Here is a 19,388-nt window from a genome sequence, read left to right as displayed (position 1 = left end):
GGGGCATTGAGGCAATGGCCTTCGTTGCCTCCATGCAGTATCAGCTTCTACTGGAGCATTTCAAGGGCACCAAGGCAATGATCAGGGGCATTGAGGCAATGGCCTTCGTTGCCTCCATGCACTATCAGCTTCTACTGGAGCATTTCAAGGGCACCAAGGCAATGATCAGGGGGCATTGAGGCAATGGCCTGCAATAACTTTGTTCTGAAAATATTTTCATTCAAACTTCAGAACCATGATTCTGTCAAAGCACATTGATTATTATATTGCATTTACTTAAAAAACTGAGGATCCGCCATGATGTACAACAACCTTGGGAATACCACATTCAACAAAACTCAGAACATTTGAGTTTGTTGAATGGGAGACTCTAAGATATGTAAAATTAGCATCGGGATAAAGAATTATAATATGTGGTTTAGTAGCCTTGCACCTACATGTATGTGATTGTGTGTAAGCACTGTACACTCTGCACTATCCTGAGTTATGTCAACAAAATCACAGGCATATTTTTGGGGGGTTGGATTGGCAAAAGTCCTGGGTTTGAATCCCAGCCGAGTAATATCTGTGATTTTTTTCTTCACAGAGCTCAGGAAAGTACTGTGATATACAGTGCTTACACACATCAGTGTAAGGGTAAAACTAATAGTGAAGAGAGACTCATTGATTGATCCAGATATTATCTTCAGTGGCATTTGTGGCAGCGACTGTTTCTGAATTACAGTGAAATGTTTATTCTGCCAGGGACAAGGATGGATTTAAGGAGTAACATCTAGCCTCAAGCAAGGCTAAGTTACATCAGTATAAACTCATCATGGCTATATTTCCACATTGTACCTTGTGCCAAATCATGTATGGACAATGAAGCGGTGCATTTAAAGTAAACTACAATGTTGCTACAAGATGAATCAATGCATTGAAATAGCCAGACAGACCATTTGGATAGAATCTTGACTGGTTTGGGGGATTTTTCAACTGGCATTTAATCTAATAGTAATCAGTATATCGCTGTTAAGTGAGTATATTTTGCCACCCCCACTTGCAGTGATGCACAACTCTAAGTTTAAAACTACGTACATGTACATGTACATGTAATACCTGGTCATACCTGGTTATACATGTATGCAATACTTGTTAGAGTACTTGGTAGGCTTCATAAACCACAATGTGAAAGATACATGTATGACCCTTGTGTAAGTGTTATTTGCTTTTTGCATGCCAGCAATTACATGCCAGCCACGTTACATTATCCTGTTTATTTATGTTAGTGCCTTGATGCTGTTAACAGAGTTTTGCAGATTATTTTGTACATTGAAATGCAATAGAGACTTCATCCAAAACAAGAACAATGTTTTTAAATCAGTTGGTAACTGCAATATCATTTTCCAGTTTGCTTGAGTTCCTTAAGTTCCTTGAGTTCCTGAATGAGTTCTTCAGTCATGTTAGGTAATCGTCGTCTTTCTGGTTTGCTAAATGTTGGGCTGGCAGTCGGGAAGTTGTCCACGTTTAGTTCGGTTGGTTTATTATAGAATGGATGCCAATGTCCTTGTATACTAGGGCTATCTGTATGCCATTGTTTGCGGATACGTACAATATCCAGTCCTGATTGCGTCCTTAATAGATTAACCTCCCCAAGAACTTCATCTCTTGATAAGTTAGCGAGGTTTATACTGCGTTTGGTTCCATTCACTGAAAGGAAAAGAAAGGGAGCAGAATGTATTTCAATATTTTAATATCAGCTGCTAATTTTGTACATTTGAGTATATAAGCCTACTAGTAATTTCAAGGGTAAGAGAAGCTATTGCTGTCAAATGTATGTATTCTCTCAAGAAAAGTTTGTTCTCTGTATACATTATCAGATCATGATGATTTATAAACTTATATTTTGGACCAATTTGGACAACATGAATTTCTGATGAATACTTTGTGTACGACGGGGTGACTTCAATTTAATTGTTTGTTCTTAATTCATGTAAGGACTAAGGATGTTGAGAAATAAATACAAATTTTCTTTTAGACAGAATGTTTGTGTTTAACATGTATAAAATACTATCACATAACACTTACAGAACTCTGCAACCACTTTGGGATGAGTGTATTTCCTGTGTGGTGTGACATACATAACAATCTGTGGATGTTTTTCTGCGAAGTCAATGACGTCTTGCTCAATGAAGTCTCTGTGAATGGAAACAAGAGCCAGGTTATCAATTACTGTATACATGTAGCCAACTTCATGGCTCTGTCTACTGCTGAATTCTGGGCTTACATGTAGCCCCAATCTCTCACGTTTGTTGCTTACAGGACAAGTGCCAAATTATGAGTAAGCGAAGACTGCCTCAATATGAAGTACGCAAGCACATGAGTAAAAATACCTGGTTCCATAAGCAAAGCCATGAAATGAAAGTTGTTTTGAAAATCAGAGGAAATCGGGGTCCAATGTACTGGCACTAATTACTAGGCGTATTACATGTATTTGTCTTGGTTAGGCCTACCTGTGGAAGCATCAATCATATAATTCTAGAAGTAGTTACTTCTAGATTTTTTAAAGACACTGGACACTATTGGTAATTGTCAAAGACCAGTCTTCTCACTTGGTGTATCTCAACATATATGGATAAAATAACAAACGTGTGAAAATTTGAGCTTGATTGGTCATCGGAGTTGTGAGATAACTATGAAAGAAAAAAACAGCCTTGTCACACGAAGTTGTGTGCTGTCAGATGCTTGATTTTGAGACCTCACATTCTAAATATGAGATCTTGAAATCAAATATGTGGAAAATTACTTCTTTCTCGTAAACTACGTCACTTCAGAGGGAGCCTTTTCTCACAACGTTTTATACTACCAACCTCTCCCCATTACTAGTTACCAAGTGAGGTTTTATGCTGATACAAATTTTGCGTAATTACCAATAGTGTCCACTGCCTTTAAGGAGTCTAACATTTTGGACCTCTGTAAGGCTGTAAGTGTTTAAAATGGTTGTTGATCTAGATTAACATTTCATGGTCATAGCCAGCAAAAACTTCAGTTTCCTTTGTACTACACCTTACACATCTAAAACATCCCCAAGACACAGAACATTCACAATGCATTTACAGGACTGAGGAAGTATAAACCGGGCATAACACTGGCATGACTGGTGGTAAACATTGCGGACCTACTCAAATCACATTTATAGTTATATAGACCTAACTATTTTGTGACATGGACAACTACATTTTTATGAATGAATCGTCCTCTACTCTACTTACTACCAACATGTATAACTACATGTACACTACACTAGTAAAAGTACTTGAATACAAGTCGCTTTGACACCTCACAAACTTAGCACAAACTCGTCCCTCTGCAAACTCAGCACCCACAAATTTGGCACCCAGCAACTTTAGCACCCTGCAAACTTGGCACCTTGCTCCTACAAACTTGGCCCCTCGCGAACTCGGCACAATGTAAACTCGGCACACTGCAAACTCAGCACCTTGCAAGTTTGGCACCCTGCAATCTTGGCACCCACAGACTTGCCACCTGCAAACTGGGCACCCATGAATGTCGGCACCATTTATGAACTCGGCATCGACCTATTTTTACTAAAAACCTTGGCACAAAGCAATCACTCGCTGGAAGGGTCAAGTGGTTAAATAAAGTGACGTACTTACACAATAAGGACTGGTTTGAATCTTGTTAATAATGATACATGTAGTTGCTTTGTTAACGCTGTCATAACCATTGTTTGCTAATAAGTCTTCATAACTGCTTCTGAGGAAATACGTCAGATAATTTTTTTTCTGTAAACTTGCTGGGTGGTCAGTTTTCAAAACATTGTTGAACTATTAGTTTTCGTAAATTTTTTGATGTTTTTAATGGGCAGTTGGGCATTAAAAGTGTTTTGTTGACGATGCATGGCTAAGAGTAAGACTAGAGGACGGTTCAATTTTAAAGGGGATTCAACGGAGATAGATTTGCTGGGGAAGTTTTGCCAGACGGCCTGGTCAGTGGTCAACAATGAGTGAGCCATTGCTGGCGCTGCACATGGGCGATGTTCAACTTCAGTGTGTGCATTGTCTGTAGTTAATGTCGCTTTTGCTGCTTAAAAAGTTGAATTAAACCACATTAATGTATTTCCATGGTATTTTTCATCATTTCTAGTATTTTTTTTGGTTTACTATGAAAATATATTCTCCATCCCGCTAGTAATATTTGTAATACAAACTTAAAACTATTAAAAATATTGGATTCGGAATAGTTGCTGTCCCTTTACATTACAAAACCCGCCGTTCACTCATATGGTGCGAACGCACTGCAGCACTGCCTTGTAACACCCCCCTTTCAAAGAATGATTTAGTCCAACTTGGCTGCGGCTTGGCAGTTTGTCAATCCAACAGGCTGGTACCTGCGGTTCAGCGCTTGGTGACCAAAAAATAAAGCGTTTGCAAAGTGATGCGACAGGTTCAAAATATAACCTGGGAACTCGCTCCGGGATCTGGGAAGTTTTTGTCTTTTTTCTTCCCAAATATTTTCTCAATGGTGTTTCGACTGTTCATTGATCATTAGATTAGTCAGTCATTGAGGATTAACTACATGTAGCTGTTGAAATTGTACATGATGGACCAGATTGACGTTTGCCGCTCGAGAGAATCTCATAACCCACCGGCCTTGCGGCCGTCGGGAGGAGGGTTGCGTTATCACAACTAGATTTTGAAAAGTTTCTGTATCCTGCCACAACTGCACTTTTTTCATTTGTTATGAAACAAATTAAATGCATCTATTCTAACTAAAAACTAATTCAACTTATGCAGGCGTCAATTTGAAGCGTGGACCGACCCTCCTCAGAAGTCGCAAAATATCGACGCCGTTTTGATGCCGAAGCCTAAGGTCAATAATTTGTTGTTATAGTGAAGCCTTAACGTTTTTTTTTTTAAATAATTGGGTGAAGTGTTACCTATAAATAGGATTTGAAACTTTGCATGGTGGAAGTAAGATATAGAAAAGTTTGCGGTAACACCATGTAATAACAATCTCTAAATGAGTTGGGGTGGTTCTGAAAAGAACCGTTGGATTAACTCGACGTTTCGATCAGTATGCTCTGATCGTCTTCTGGAGAATGCTGGACTCTTATGCTGCATGCTGCTTAAGTACTGGGCGGTGGATCAGCGGTGATGCATGAAGGCGGGAAATAGAGGCGGGAAGTGAACTCGATGATGCGTGGTGAAACCTGTTGTGGAGCCTTGGGTGGTGTGTGGGGGGTGTGTGCTCACTGAACCGTGTCAGTAGGAACAAGCACAGGGGATAGTGAGGGTGTGGGGCCTAGGTGACTGAGGGTATATTACATGGTGTTACCGCAAACTTTTCTATATGTTACCTATAAAGTTTATGAAAAGGGTGAAGCGTTGACGAGCCTTATTTGTGTTTGGTGATGTGACATCGAATCCACGACATCGGTCGCGCCGAAAGTATGTCAAAGTCGTGGCGTTTCAAACAACTGTAATTGTGATGCAATCTTTGAAGATGGCCTGTTTTGAAATATGCGCAAGCCAACTTGGAATTTGCCCACACAAATACACACATTCTAACATCGCGCGCCGCATTACCTTGCAAACTGCATCCTGTGGTGCATTCCACTTGCGCAAACGTTGCCAAGTTTGCGCACGTTTGCTACCGATCTCATTTCGAGTTGAACGAGCTGTGCGCCGCCAACGTTAGCAAAAGTTAGCAACGAGGCGAACTAGACTGGTTCCCTGTCTATACCTTATCAGCAAGGAAAGACGTCAGATGTTCAGGCTAGCGATCGCGACTGTGTATGTGTATAATAATGTGTGTTGCGTGGTGGTAGCTTCACCTATGGAAATAATTCAAAGGGTGAAGCTTGGACTAACACATTTGCTGATAGAGTGAAGTGGTGGTGAAATCCTGACCCTATACATAATTGGCTCAGGTGAAGAAAGGTGATGACGTGAGGAGGGTCGGTCCACGCTTCAAATTGACGCCTGCATTAGTATTACATAAATTAACTCAAAAAAAGATGTTTTCAGAAAAAATGTAATATTTGAAAATAAACAAACAAACAAACATAACCTTAGGCAGTTTCAGTGAAATTTAATGCAGGTGGTTTTTTCTCTGACAAGATGTGGTCTCTTAAGGTGTATTCTAAGGAGTAAAAATCAATTTAAAGTTTTGAAATCGGATGTTTGGTTGCAGAGATGTACCGTTTTTAATGAGCGTGGATCGTGCAAAAAACGTACCTGTGTTCAAGTTCAATTGTTATGTTTTTCTTCATATCGGCTACGACCAAGTTTAATGCACAGCCTATGGCAATAGAGGGCGCACTATAGACAAGCACCCTCTACCAATAGACCTTATCGCAAATACCAATGCGCAAGCGCAGACTGTTGAATGAGGTGCATTGTGGGATAGATATGGATCAAATTTGGATACCAGCAAGACCACAATGCACCTAATTCCAAGCTTTACGCGCGCGCCCCGGTATTTGCGAAAAGGTCTATGGGGAGGTTTACAAACAGTACTGCGCGGCGCTAGTAATGATTTTTATAAATGGCAAAAAGTGATATTTTGTGAATCAAACTGAGGAGCGGCATCGTGGGGGAAATTTTTAACTATAAAAATTAAAAATGTGTTAAGTTTTGCAGGTGTTTGTGTGAATATTCTTTATTAATTATGTCAACAAATAGCATTATTAAATTAACCAGATTGGAATAAAATTGAAGAGTTTATGACTGGAATGTTTTCTTTAATTTAAGATCAGTTGATCCTTTGATTTAAAATTGTAGCATTAATACAGTAAACAAATATTTAGAACAATCTTTAAAAAACTTGAGGATGAAGGCATTGGTACACATCGATTATTATTGTTATATTTACAAAGACAATTTCTAAAAACTAGTGGCTACAATACAATCAATTTTTTGTTCTACTTTCGTTTCAATTAGTATAGGCCTTGAAAATAGATAATAAATACTAGTTTTTTTTGACTCAAGATGAGCAGTCTGCTATTATCAATTCGGAACGTGGAAATTACCAAAAACAAGATCGGGCAGCTTTCCCTCAACCAAGACGAAACATAATAATTAGAGCCCCGGCCTATCAAACTTATTGTAACACACGCCCTCTTGTGGTGGCACATCACGGAAACACGAAGATGTACGGAAGTACATGTACAATCGTGCGTATTTAGGACAACTTTGCAAGAAATGGTTGAACAAAACCTCTTGGAGGGAGAAGAAAACAAAATCAAATTACACAAAATTTTCACAAGTTAAACTTAAAAGTATGGGAATTAGCACTGACAAAGTCGCATTCAATTTTGATGATTTTCTCTGGAAGAAATCTTGATTCAAAAAAGGGAAAACGCCGACAAAAATAGTTTTTAATGGTAAAAGCTATGCGACTAGATGTACCATGTGTGGAATTTTATCGGCTACACGACGATGATGTAATCGTTATCTCATTTTGTGTAAAGATGTGCTCCCTCATCGCAAAAAAACGCCTTCGGGCTTCTTCGGCGCTTTCCAAAGATTTCCCAAATCCGTAGTCGACAGGGTTCATAGGTGACGTCATGCACAAACAAATGGGCGCTGCACGCGGGGCCAAGCCTCCGGTTTTTGTCGTTGCTCTCTATTTTTTACAATATCTCCGAAACTATTCATCCGATTTCAAATATTTTTGAAATGTAAGCACGAGGAGAGAATGCTCCTGCCTGCTGTCAAGTCTCATAGTTTTGAGGGAAAAGTTTCCGTATGGCGCCACCACTGTTTCATTCGATATGAAACAATATAGTACCTTATTTACCTCAATGAGATATCCCTTTTTGTAAAAATGAGTGAAAAAGTGGTGGCGCCATACGGAAAGTTATCCGTTTTGAGTTGTACAAAATGTGAGTTATAATTTAATATATATCGTTCTTTTTTTTCGGGGCTGTGTGTGTGTGTGTTTTGGTACACGTGAAATCAACTTGATGGAACTGCCTAATAACCTGATTGATAGTGATATTTAGATTTAAAATGATCGAAAAAAGTGGTGGCAGTGCACTGCAGATTATATCGTAGGAGGTCCTGTTTTCGAGGTGTCCCTAAAATCGTGGCAAATCTTTTACCTCTCTGTGCGCGATGTAAACAGTCCCTAGATAAAAAAAATTGTGGTTTTATTTGCCAAGCAAAGAGTCTCCTCTCCCTTGACCAAAACTTAGAAACACGTAAGGCTCCACTGGTTATTTGCACTTGTAAATGCAAAATATTTGGTATTTTAGGCATTTCTACAAGGTACAAAAATATGTCATAATGTTGAGGCCATATAAAAATATTTGCCCACCCAAAACGTTTCATCAAACACTATTTCAATTCACAATTTATGATGATCAAATCATGTGACTGAATATTATGCTGAGCATTCTGAAAAAAATATACAGAGGCTTAAAGAAGCCATGTGCCTTATATCATTTTCTAATATTTTTGGAGATTTTTATTTTTTAACCCTCGTATCAATATTTTTATTAATATTAAAATTTAAACATCAGCTTGTTGATTCAATTATCACTGTTTATTTATACATTTTATTATAAATTTTAAGAAGAAAAAAAAGGGAAAAAACTAAATAATTAGTCACACTTTTTATTTAATTATTTATTTTTGTTATTTTTTGCAAATTACCATGGTAATTTTTAAAAGTTCATTAAAAATATTTTGAATAAAACAAAGACAACTGCTGGCTATAGAGTCATACACAGAGTCTCAAAGAACACTTGTAGTCACTGCAGATGTTTCTTCCATGTATGGCTTCCCCGGGAAACCATACTTTCTTGTTTGCCGTGAAAACAGGAAAAACTCAAAACAAATGGGGCCAGTTGAAGTCATCGAAGATCGGTGTGTAGTGACGTGTGAACATTTCAATGTCCATCAAGTTTTAATATATGTTTGCATACTTCATATTAACAAATGAAGATAATTAGGGCATCGGTTGATATATGGCATCATTATTTTTCTCCCAATTCAAAGAAAAAGGCATAATAGCGTGAAAACTGGTAAGCAGAGGATATTTTTATTAAAATTATATAATAACATAAGTTTTCCGAGTTATCAACACAACAAAAACCGAAAATGTACCGAATTCGTATTAATTAATGTGCATGTGCCAAGTTTTATAAATGTTTTAATATAAGTTTGTGGTGCCAAGATTGCAACTGTTGAACTGGTTAACTTGTGCAAGGGGGTACGGGTGCTGAGTTTTGCATGAAAAATGCCCAGTCCAACACTAACTACACATACATGTAAACCATGTAACAGGTCCAAAACACAAAGTCAAAACGGTACACTTTGACTTACCTAACTCCTTTTGCACTCCCTCCCGCCTTGCTGAACTGAAGGGTGAGCCTCTGCAACTGACACACGTAACGTCCGATTCCATTTTTCAAAACACTTTGTAAAAAAGCACTTGCATTGTGCGACATTGACATGTTTTGAGAACAAAATGTGGGTCAACAGTGCAAACCTTAACCAACTCTGAACTTAAGGCCGTGTCCGAATTGGCGACTTCGGCTACAGCTACGGCTAGATCAGCGCGTCTGTCAGTGTTGAAGGATAGGCAGACGCGCGCGATCTAGCCGTAGCTGTAGCCGAAATCGCCGTTTCGGACACGGCCTACCGTTACGAACCAGCAGCATGCAAAGCTTAACATGCTTTCTCGAAATTGTGGACGTGACGTCTGGGAACCAACACCGGCACCCAGCTATTTTAAGCAATGTAAAATTATTATATTTTTAATAATAAGTTATTAATATTTTGGTGACTTTTTAAGTCATTAAAAAAGAAATTTTTTAATTTTTACATATTTAAAACTTGAAAAGTTATTTGTATTGTTTATTATTGAGCTTTTAAGTGGTTGATATTAAATGTTTCGAAAAAGACAGATCCCATTATTAATCCGCGAACTTTATTAAACTTTAAACTAAAAACAAATCTGCAACTTTCTGGTAGATTCAACGTTGTTTCAGTTCTTCACGTTAATATTTAGCTTTAGAACAAACTTCTGCTAAAAAAATGTCTGTAATTAATGTATTAAATCAGTTCCGACGTATTTTGTTGGTTTCCTTTTTATGCGGAGGCAGATCAACAGCTGGCACTTTTTGAAGGTGTTGCACGGTTTTGACAGTTCCATAGCCGTACGTGGTAAATTGGTCGTTGTAAATCACTCTTTATAAACATTTAGATGTTGCCATTGTTACTATTAAACAGAGTGAGCAGATTAAGACATGGAAACAATGAGAAGGATAAGTTACAGTGCCTTTGACAAGTCGGACTCAGATGGTGAAAGCTGTCAAAAGATGACGAAAGGAGACCTTGGTTTTGGGTTAGGACTGCTGCCAGGAGCTGTTGTTATTAAGCCGACAAGTACCAGCAATAGTTCACACAGACATTGCAAGGAGCATAGTACTTGTCATCACGGAAGCAGAACCAAATTGTTTGATGAAGAAGAAGTGTTTGTAAGAAACAACAACCCCAAATGTTTAAGATGTAATGAAGAACCAAATGACAGTGATACAGAAAGCAGACTTTGTTGTTGTTGTGAATCTGGACTGCAACCACAGAGTTATTTTGGAGATCATGATTCTGAATCAGAGAGAGTTGAGGGCTCTAATTTGATGCCAAGACTTAGATCTGTAGTAAGAAAAGCTCTTATGAATCAAAGGAAAGTCAGTGGTAAGTATTTAGGAATGGTGCAAAAAATTATAATCTGTTCAATTTAAACCTGACAGGTCACCGTGTTGTATTTTAACTTTTAAGAATTTGAAGTAAGTTTTGAAATGAAAATTTGTTACAAAAGGTTCTGACTGTTTGCTATTATTAATACTTCAAATTTCAATATTTAATATGTAAGAATATTAACAAATAAAATATATCCTACAAATATTTTAAGGAAATTGTAATTTCTGAACTAACACATTATCTCTATATTTAATTAAGGTTCTGGTGACAACAAGGTTGACCCCTGTAGCTCTGATGAACAAGTAATCTTTGGGTTAGAATTGGCATCACAGGTAAATGTATGATGTAATGAAAATCTACTATCTTCAGTAAAAAAGAACCAGCTACTGTAGTGTTTAATTAGTCACTAGTTTAGCCTGTGTGTTCTTCAACGACCACATTGCATTTGGAATACAAGTTTTCAAAAAATTAAAAGTATAAACAAAAAATGATAAACAAACTAAGAAAAAAGAATGAACAAATTTAAATCAAATTTTTATCACAAAAGGTGAAAAGTGGTCCTTGCAATTCAATTGTAAACTAAATTTAACTGGAAGTACTAACTACTAAAACGGCATTGGCTTTTGAGATATACATGAATGTCTTCTCTTTAATTTTGTCTTAATTTTAGTTTGTTGTCAACTAAGATCTTTCTTTTCCTTTTATGAACAGGAAGTGATAGAGCTACAGAGTGATCTTGAAGCAACTAAGAGGCAGTTAAACAGTAAATATCGAGCCATTCAAATACTTAAAAGTCAGGTGAATAAATCTTGTTTTTGAATTAATTACAATTTTGATGTCCTTGGCTTGAAGTCTTGACTGTGAATGGACACTACACATTGTGACTCAAGTTACACTGGAATGTACTAACACGGCTTATTGTGATTTAATTGTTTTGCAGGTTTGGGGGAAAATATACAAAGAAAACAAAGTTTATTAATTGTGCATCTACATTATAATGTAGGAGGCATGTTGAGTACTGTTTAGCATGGACCATAAGATTTGCATTCCAATTATTAGGGCACATACAGTCCATCTGTATTTTGTTTTTGAGAATCTATGCATGTGTGTGCATAGTGTAGGTGTATATGACCATTGTATTCTGCATCATGGATGAATTTGGTGATCCGCAACAAATCAATAAAGAAACAGTGAAAAACAGCTGTTACGTTTTACAACAATCTGTAAACTCTGCATACATGTATCTGCCCTTGTACACTGTATGTTCTCTAGCACTGCAATCATTTCCCACAATAACTGACACAAAATGTTACTTACTAAAAATATGTGTACATTTCATTCCCTTTGCCATGACCCTGCACTTGTGACCATGTCATGTATGGTGTTGCTGCACATAGTTTGCACATGTAAGTATATGTACATTGCATCAATTTATTGTTTATTAATCATTACATTTATTTACTTGTAGTGCATTCATAATTCAGCATGTGAACAACAAATCATGAATTATTTATCCATCTTTCTCCTGTTCTTGCTTGCATGCAAACAAAACGAAAATGAGCAAATAAATAAATAATACCAATAATAATGTATCAAAACTTTGCTCTTTGTAAACCTATCCACATCTGCAATATTTATTGACCTGCTTTATATCACCTCTTAAGTTTAACCTCTAAGTATTCTATGGAATTGCTTCTTGATAATTCAAGATTTAAGTTTGATTTTGTTGCAGGTTGTCATGATTAACAAAGAACATTCCAAGTCAATCCAAGAAGCTAAATGTATGAAGACATCACTGGAGAAGGTAACATCATTTAGGTCTAATTAAATATAATTAATGCATTGTTTGAATGACAACAAAACATACAGTACACAACAAATTGGTAATCTGAAATGAAAGACACAATTTAAAATTTATATTGAAATGTTGAAATGGAGTTTTTGTTCAATTGGCTGTTGTACAGGAGGTTAATGGTCTTCAGTTTGATCTAAGTGCCACAAGAGATTGTTCAATGATGACTCAGCAGACATGGGCAGAACGATATGACAGGTAGGGTCTGTAGTCTATGGCCATATACAAAAGCATGTTACAATTGTATACATGTATAAAAGAATTAAAGTTCAGATGAGCACACTATCATAATGTGATGCATTGTTTTGTCTTCATTTTTCATGACAAAGTACATATTTTAAGTTTGTACATGGTTATCACCATCCAATGCAATCCAAGGAAGAAAGACAATCTCAAGTGCTTGCTATAACAGTCGTCTTGCACATTTAGTTCTTTTTTGGTTGTCTAAGTTATTGCATTTTGATATAAGCCTTCAAAAGGAAAAATAATAATTGTTTTATTATGAATTAGCGATTCGATATAAGTATTTAATAAACAAACTGTTCGCCTTTTTTTTCTTCTTTTTTTTCTTTTCTTTTTTTAGAGTTTGTTTGGAAAATAGAACTCTTGAAACAAATCTACAAGAATATGTAGAACAACTTCGGATGGCACGGCTAGACAATTTAGGTAAGGAAATCCTCACAGAATATCCTTAAATATAAGATGTGTCATTTTTCAATATGAGTTTTCTAAAATCAGTTTGTCATTCCAGGTCTAAAGCAGGAACGAGATGAGCTACTCGCCATGATGGATGTCAAGGAGCGGTTAGGATACAATCGCAACAAGTCATGTAATCTATTTGATACTGAAACTCATTGCACGGCACAGGTCAGTTACTCGAGTATACTCGTTGTCAATCAGTGGAAATTAGAAAACCCAAACTTCTTGTTTGAGTTATCCTCTTCTAGTAAAAAGATGTTGGCATGAATTGTGGTTTGGGACAATTCCTGTGAAACATTGTCATGGTTCTGTTGTTTATGTCCATTGTTGTTGTAATCTGCTAATACTTGCAGGTCGCACAATTGACCTCATTGGCCATTTATGCTACTCAACAAGCTGGGGCATATGGATTATGGATTGCTGTGTTGTGTATTTTGTGCTTGGTGTGATGCACTTAGCTCTAATAAGGTCACACAAACAGACATGCATGTGTCCATCCCATATCAAAATAAATGCTGATGGGCAGTTAAAGGAACACGTTGCCTTGGGTCGGTCGAGTTGGTCTTTGAAAAGCATTTGTAACCGTTTGTTATAAAATGCATATGGGTAGACAGATGTTTTAAAAGTAGAATACAATGATCCACACAAACATGCCTAGAAATTGCACGGTTTTCCTTTTACCTCGTCGACTAACATGGTTGGCCAATTATGGGAGTCAAATTTTTGACTCCCATAAATGGCCGACCGTGTTAGTTCACAAAGTAAAAGGAAAACCATGCAATTTCGAAGCAAATTTGTGTGGATCATTGTATTCTACATTGTATTAAAATATCTTTCTAACCATATGCATTTTATAACAAACGGTTACAAACGCTTTTTATAGACCAACTCGACCGATCCAAGGCAACACGTTCCTTTAAGTAGGCAGACCTATTACTTGTCTCATATGTGTACTGTATATTATATTAATTTGATAGGAACTAGCTGTGCTTGGTGCATGTTTGTGTCGAGGTACAAGACCTAATCCTTGCGGATGTGCTAGAGTAGCTGCTGGGCTCAAGAAAGAAAATTACATCCTTAAGTATGAGGTGAGATTCTCTGGTGTTAACTCCAACAATAATTGATTCTAGTGCTGTTGTATGTTATATTATCACTGTCTCTGAAGAATGGTGATAAGAATTTTTTCCTTTGTAAACATTTAGTGTATTTACAATTTTTGAAAATATTAACCACCCTCAAATAAAATAGACTTGTCCATGCCAGACAATCTCAGTACACACAGAGTACACACATGGTACAATTGCACAATAAGTACTGATTTGCAGAAACAATGACAGAGCTTTTCCCTACAGTCTGCAACATTGTCTATGGGACAGGCAAATGAGATGATTCTCATTTCTCAACATTTGGGGCTTTACCCCTTATGTTCTGCCCTAGAGGTGCACTTGTAGTATGCTTATTTATTTATTTATTTCCAGGCAGCACAAAAGCCTGAGGAATAATCTAAAGGCAATAAAAACCCACACAGGCGCAACAAGTACAAGAACAAATACGTCAAACTAAACACCCAACGAATGTAAGAGTTGAGCAGTTGTTTTGCATGCAGTTAATGTTAGTTTTTACTTCTTGTAGATGGATCAACTCCGGCAAAACTTAGATGCTACACAACTAATGGCAGATTCCTTCCGGACAGCTTTTGATCATCAATTGGACCAGAATATTTGTGAGAAGATAACATCACTTTGCCAGGATGAGAGAAGAGGAGATGGTCCATCTGGGAATCGTAAGACAATAATTATAAGATCTTATAGTTAACACTGTGTCCATTTAGGGTCTCTATAAGCACTGTTGATTTCAGTTTCAACACAAAGGTGTGGCAAGACTCTGTTTAGAATCCATTAACATAAAGCTTAATGTGATGTATGTGTGATGCATGTACTATGGTAAAAGTACAAGTGACTTAGGGGGTAAATTGCTATATCAGTCAATCTTAGGCAACAGGTGGATTTTGGCAAGGGTTAACTGATCTGTCATGATGACATTCTGCATCACTGTGGTGTATTATACAAATGATGTAACATTTGCTGAAGTATGAGGTCTATCAAAACGTACGTAAATAAATGCAAAGGGACTAGCGTTCTAGTCTAGGGTTGATGAGAGGCAAAATGGTTAGTCCTTCAGAGGCAACAGTAGCAACAAATGCTACAGTTTTTCATTACATTTATAAGGATGTATCAATTATGGTCATTTTGTTTATAATGTATTGTTGATTTTATTTATACTGGCAGAAAGCAATGGTCCCCAGGAATCAAGAGTTTCAAACGAGTATGTTGAAGATGATCAACAAAGCACTATTCACAATGATGGTGAAGGGTTTAGAAGCATTGCTGTTCAAGCATCGCAGCCACTACCAGATTTGATTAGTACCTTGGCAGACTTGGTAAGTTACAAACTTCTGTGATGCAACCATTGATAACTTGGTTGAATTTTAAAACCTTTCTCACAAAGCAGTATTCATTATCTTAGTCCCTTCATGCATTGTCCAATCGTAACTTAAAATGGCCAACAACATTCAAACAGTCTGACCCTTGTGCACACATGCAGGGTATGTGCGTGTGTACACTCGCTGCCCTGTGCACACATGCAGGGCATCTGCATGTGTACACACGCCACCCTGTGCACACATGCAGGGTATGTGCATGTGTTGTACACTCGCTGCCCTGTGCACACATGCAGGGTATGTGCGTGTGTACACTCGCTGCCCTGTGCACACATGCAGGGCATCTGCATGTGTACACTCGCCAACCTGTGCACACATGCAGGGTTTGTGCGTGTGTTGTACACTTGCTGCCCTGTGCACACATGCAGGGTATGTGCATGTGTACACGTGCTGCCCTGTGCACACATGCAGGGTATGTGCATGTGTTGTACACTCGCTGCCCTGTGCACACATGCAGGGTATGTGCATGTGTTGTACACTCGCTGCCCTGTGCACACATGCAGGGTACGTGCATGTGTTGTACACTCGCTGCCCTGTGCACACATGCAGGGCATCTGCATGTGTACACTCGCTGCCCTGTGCACACATGCAGGGTATGTGCATGTGTTGTACACTCGCTGCCCTGTGCACACATGCAGGGTATGTGCATGTGTTGTACACCCGCTGCCCTGTGCACACATGCAGGGCATGTGCATGTGTACACTCGCTGCCCTGTGCACACATGCAGGGTACGTGCATGTGTTGTACACTCGCTGCCCTGTGCACACATGCAGGGTACGTGCATGTGTTGTACACTCGCTGCCCTGTGCACACATGCAGGGTACGTGCATGTGTTGTACACTCGCTGCCCTGTGCACACATGCAGGGTATGTGCATGTGTTGTACACTCGCTGCCCTGTGCACACATGCAGGGTATGTGCATGTGTTGTACACTCTCTGCCCTGTGCACACATGCAGGGCATGTGCATGTGTACACTCGCTGCCCTGTGCACACATGCAGGGTACGTGCATGTGTTGTACACTCGCTGCCCTGTGCACACATGCAGGGTATGTGCATGTGTTGTACACTCGCTGCCCTGTGCACACATGCAGGGCATCTGCATGTGTACACTTGCTGCCCTGTGCACACATGCTGGGTATGTGCATGTGTTGTACACTCGCTGCCCTGTGCACACATGCAGGGTATAATAATAATAATAACCGTATTTATAACGCGCATTTTGCCAAAGGATACAAAGCGCCAGGTATTATTACTGCAAGGAGTGGGGCGAATTTTGAGATAATAAGACCTAATCCTTAAGCACCATGTAATGGTTTACAAGGTGCTATGGCGCAATATGCTGCCAATCCAGCCAGGAACACCGGGGCGAACCCCTTCTCTTTTCAATAAGTGCACTGGGTTCTTTTACATGTGTTTATACAACACATGGGACCAAGGCTTTACATCCCATCCGAAGGACGAAGCAATGGTTATGTGTCTTGCTTAAGGAAACAAGTGTCACGGCTGGGGATTCGAACCCACACTCTGCTGATCAGAAACACCAGAGTTTGAATTCGGTGCTCTTAACCGCTCGGCCACGACACTCCCACGGTGTGTGCATGTGTGAAAAATGTACCACTTAAAAGGTGCTTTTGCATTAAGCATAACCCACTGGAGTGAAAAGTTTATACGCAATCTTAATTATTCAGTTTCTTCTGTTGCACCACACTGTGATCATGGAGATTAACTGTACAAGAGCTGGTATATTGCTGATTGATTAATATTTCTATTTTAGCTGAATGACAAGACGGAGGCTCTGGTTCATCAAAGGCTGGTAGCTAAGATGCTTGCAAGAAAAACACAAGATTTAGAGAAGACAATGCAACAATTGAATGATTACAGTAATAGATAAGTAATGCTTTGTCTAACTTGGAGCGATATTCATCCCTAGGGATCCAGGGAAGGAATGTGTGGTCTGTTGCTTGGTGGGAGGGGCATGAAACACTTTCCTGCTACTTTCTAAATTATTAGTTTGAGAAGGGGTGAAAATATGCTAACCCACCCCTCCTCAGTTTTATTAAAGGCACATTTAGTAATTGGCAAAGACCAGTTTTACCCACTTAGCATATCATCTCAAAATATGTATACATGTACAGAAACAAACCTGTGAAAATTGTGGCTCAATTGGTCATTAAGTTTCAAGAAAATAATAAAAGAAAAAACCCTTGTTGCATATTTTGTCTTTGCCTCTTGATGACTGAGAAAAGCTTTAGGCATTTCTCAGGTTCAAATATTTTTGTGAGAAATTGTTGGAAATCACTGATAAGAGTCTTTGCTAAATCAGAAGTATTTTCTACTCGCCGCAAAGAGTGTAAAAAAAATCCACAGTAGGACTGCTAAACTTTGCATCTTGTTATCAAAGAGATTGTCACATTTATTCATTAGAATATGGAAAGATTGGTTAATTTTCAGAGAACCTTGTGCAGAAATAGGAGTTGGCAGCTTTGTCACATAAATACTCCACCATGAAATGCCTTGAAGCAACATGTACATGCCTAACTATTGGAAAAGCTGACAAAACACTTCCTGTAGGTTATTGACCGTATAACAAAATTAAACTTGATCGATTTCATTTTTGTTAACTTTTATTTCAAGACCTTTGGTAAGATGTATACAAATGGATTTATATACATTCCCAGAACACACAAAACTTATCATTTTCAAACTTGTTTGTTTTGATTATAATGTTGAAATAGATTACTGGAATGAATGTTATGTTTGCACCAATGTGACAAAATTTCAGTGAGACAAAACTTAGATGCTATGAAATACTTTCCAATGTATTTACATTAAAAAAATAAGGTTTTTGAACCTAATTTGGGAAATTAGTCTGTTTACCAATGAGAAAAGTTCAATCGTGCCATCAGTGAGTATGGAAATAAGTTTTTAAGATAAGATTTCTCGTCATTTTTGGCAAACACAAGCAGTCTATTTCACTTTTATACAATTTAAACTGTCTTTCAATTTCACTTTGTGGCATGCAATTAAACTTACAATAAAGCCATGCAGAACTGGTTGAATGGTTATCTTTTGTGAGCACGGCACTTGAAAGACCAATTGCTTACATATTAAGAGAAATCTCATGCCTGATATGACTTTCTTTAAATTTGTAGTTACACTGGCTGCTTATTTGCCGAAAATGACTGGGAAAAACGTATAATGTCTATGTTTCCCAATGTTTAAATTTTGGTTATAAAGGATTATTTTTGTAGTTTAAATATTGAAATTAAACCTGGCCATATTATTTTGTTTTTGTCATGTTGCCTAAATAAATTATTATTTATTAAACTACATTATATGACTTGAGTATTTTGATATAAACCGACTGTCATCTGTTCGTACTTTGCTTATAGATACAAGTTATTTTAACTATAAATGTCACGGTGAGGTTACTGGAAGCAATGATTCTGTAAAATAATTTAATACAAGTGGTGAGAGGTCAGCAACTTATAAAAATAACTTGTTCCTCAGTGAGATTAACACAAACTTAACATATTTTTTTTATCAAACTGCATCATACCAAAATAAGAAACTATGGACTACCTGGATTACAATGATCTTAAACTCATTTGTTTTCTCCCACAA

The 19,388-nt window shown here is 37.8% G+C and overlaps 2 protein-coding genes across 3 annotated transcripts; one reads left to right on the top strand and one right to left on the bottom strand.

The window, feature by feature from the left end:
- Positions 1–568: 568 nt before the first annotated feature.
- On the bottom strand, positions 569–9,700 carry LOC117294365 (39S ribosomal protein L43, mitochondrial-like). The gene is made up of 4 exons (XM_033776737.1): positions 9,652–9,700; positions 9,333–9,519; positions 2,068–2,177; positions 569–1,689 (listed from the first exon to the last, which is right to left on the bottom strand). Exons 2-4 carry the CDS (start codon positions 9,461–9,463, stop codon positions 1,379–1,381), a joined length of 552 nt encoding a protein of 183 aa, XP_033632628.1. The 5' UTR covers positions 9,464–9,519; positions 9,652–9,700; the 3' UTR covers positions 569–1,378.
- A 253-nt stretch (positions 9,701–9,953) lies between these two features.
- Positions 9,954–19,109, top strand: LOC117294364 (coiled-coil domain-containing protein 125-like). Of its 2 annotated transcripts, XM_033776734.1 has the most exons (12): positions 9,954–10,706; positions 10,971–11,044; positions 11,424–11,510; positions 12,110–12,118; positions 12,445–12,516; positions 12,677–12,762; positions 13,148–13,230; positions 13,316–13,431; positions 14,241–14,351; positions 14,896–15,046; positions 15,552–15,703; positions 17,539–19,109. In XM_033776734.1, exons 1-12 carry the CDS (start codon positions 10,259–10,261, stop codon positions 17,653–17,655), a joined length of 1,506 nt encoding a protein of 501 aa, XP_033632625.1. In that variant the 5' UTR covers positions 9,954–10,258; the 3' UTR covers positions 17,656–19,109. The 2 variants fall into 2 exon arrangements, with proteins under 2 accessions (XP_033632625.1, XP_033632627.1); XM_033776736.1 differs by lacking the exon at positions 12,110–12,118.
- Positions 19,110–19,388: the final 279 nt, after the last annotated feature.

This window comes from Asterias rubens, chromosome 9, assembly GCF_902459465.1.
Source record: "Asterias rubens chromosome 9, eAstRub1.3, whole genome shotgun sequence".
NCBI classification, from domain to species: Eukaryota; Metazoa; Echinodermata; class Asteroidea; order Forcipulatida; family Asteriidae; genus Asterias; species Asterias rubens.
This window is presented reverse-complemented; position numbering and strand designations above follow the sequence as displayed.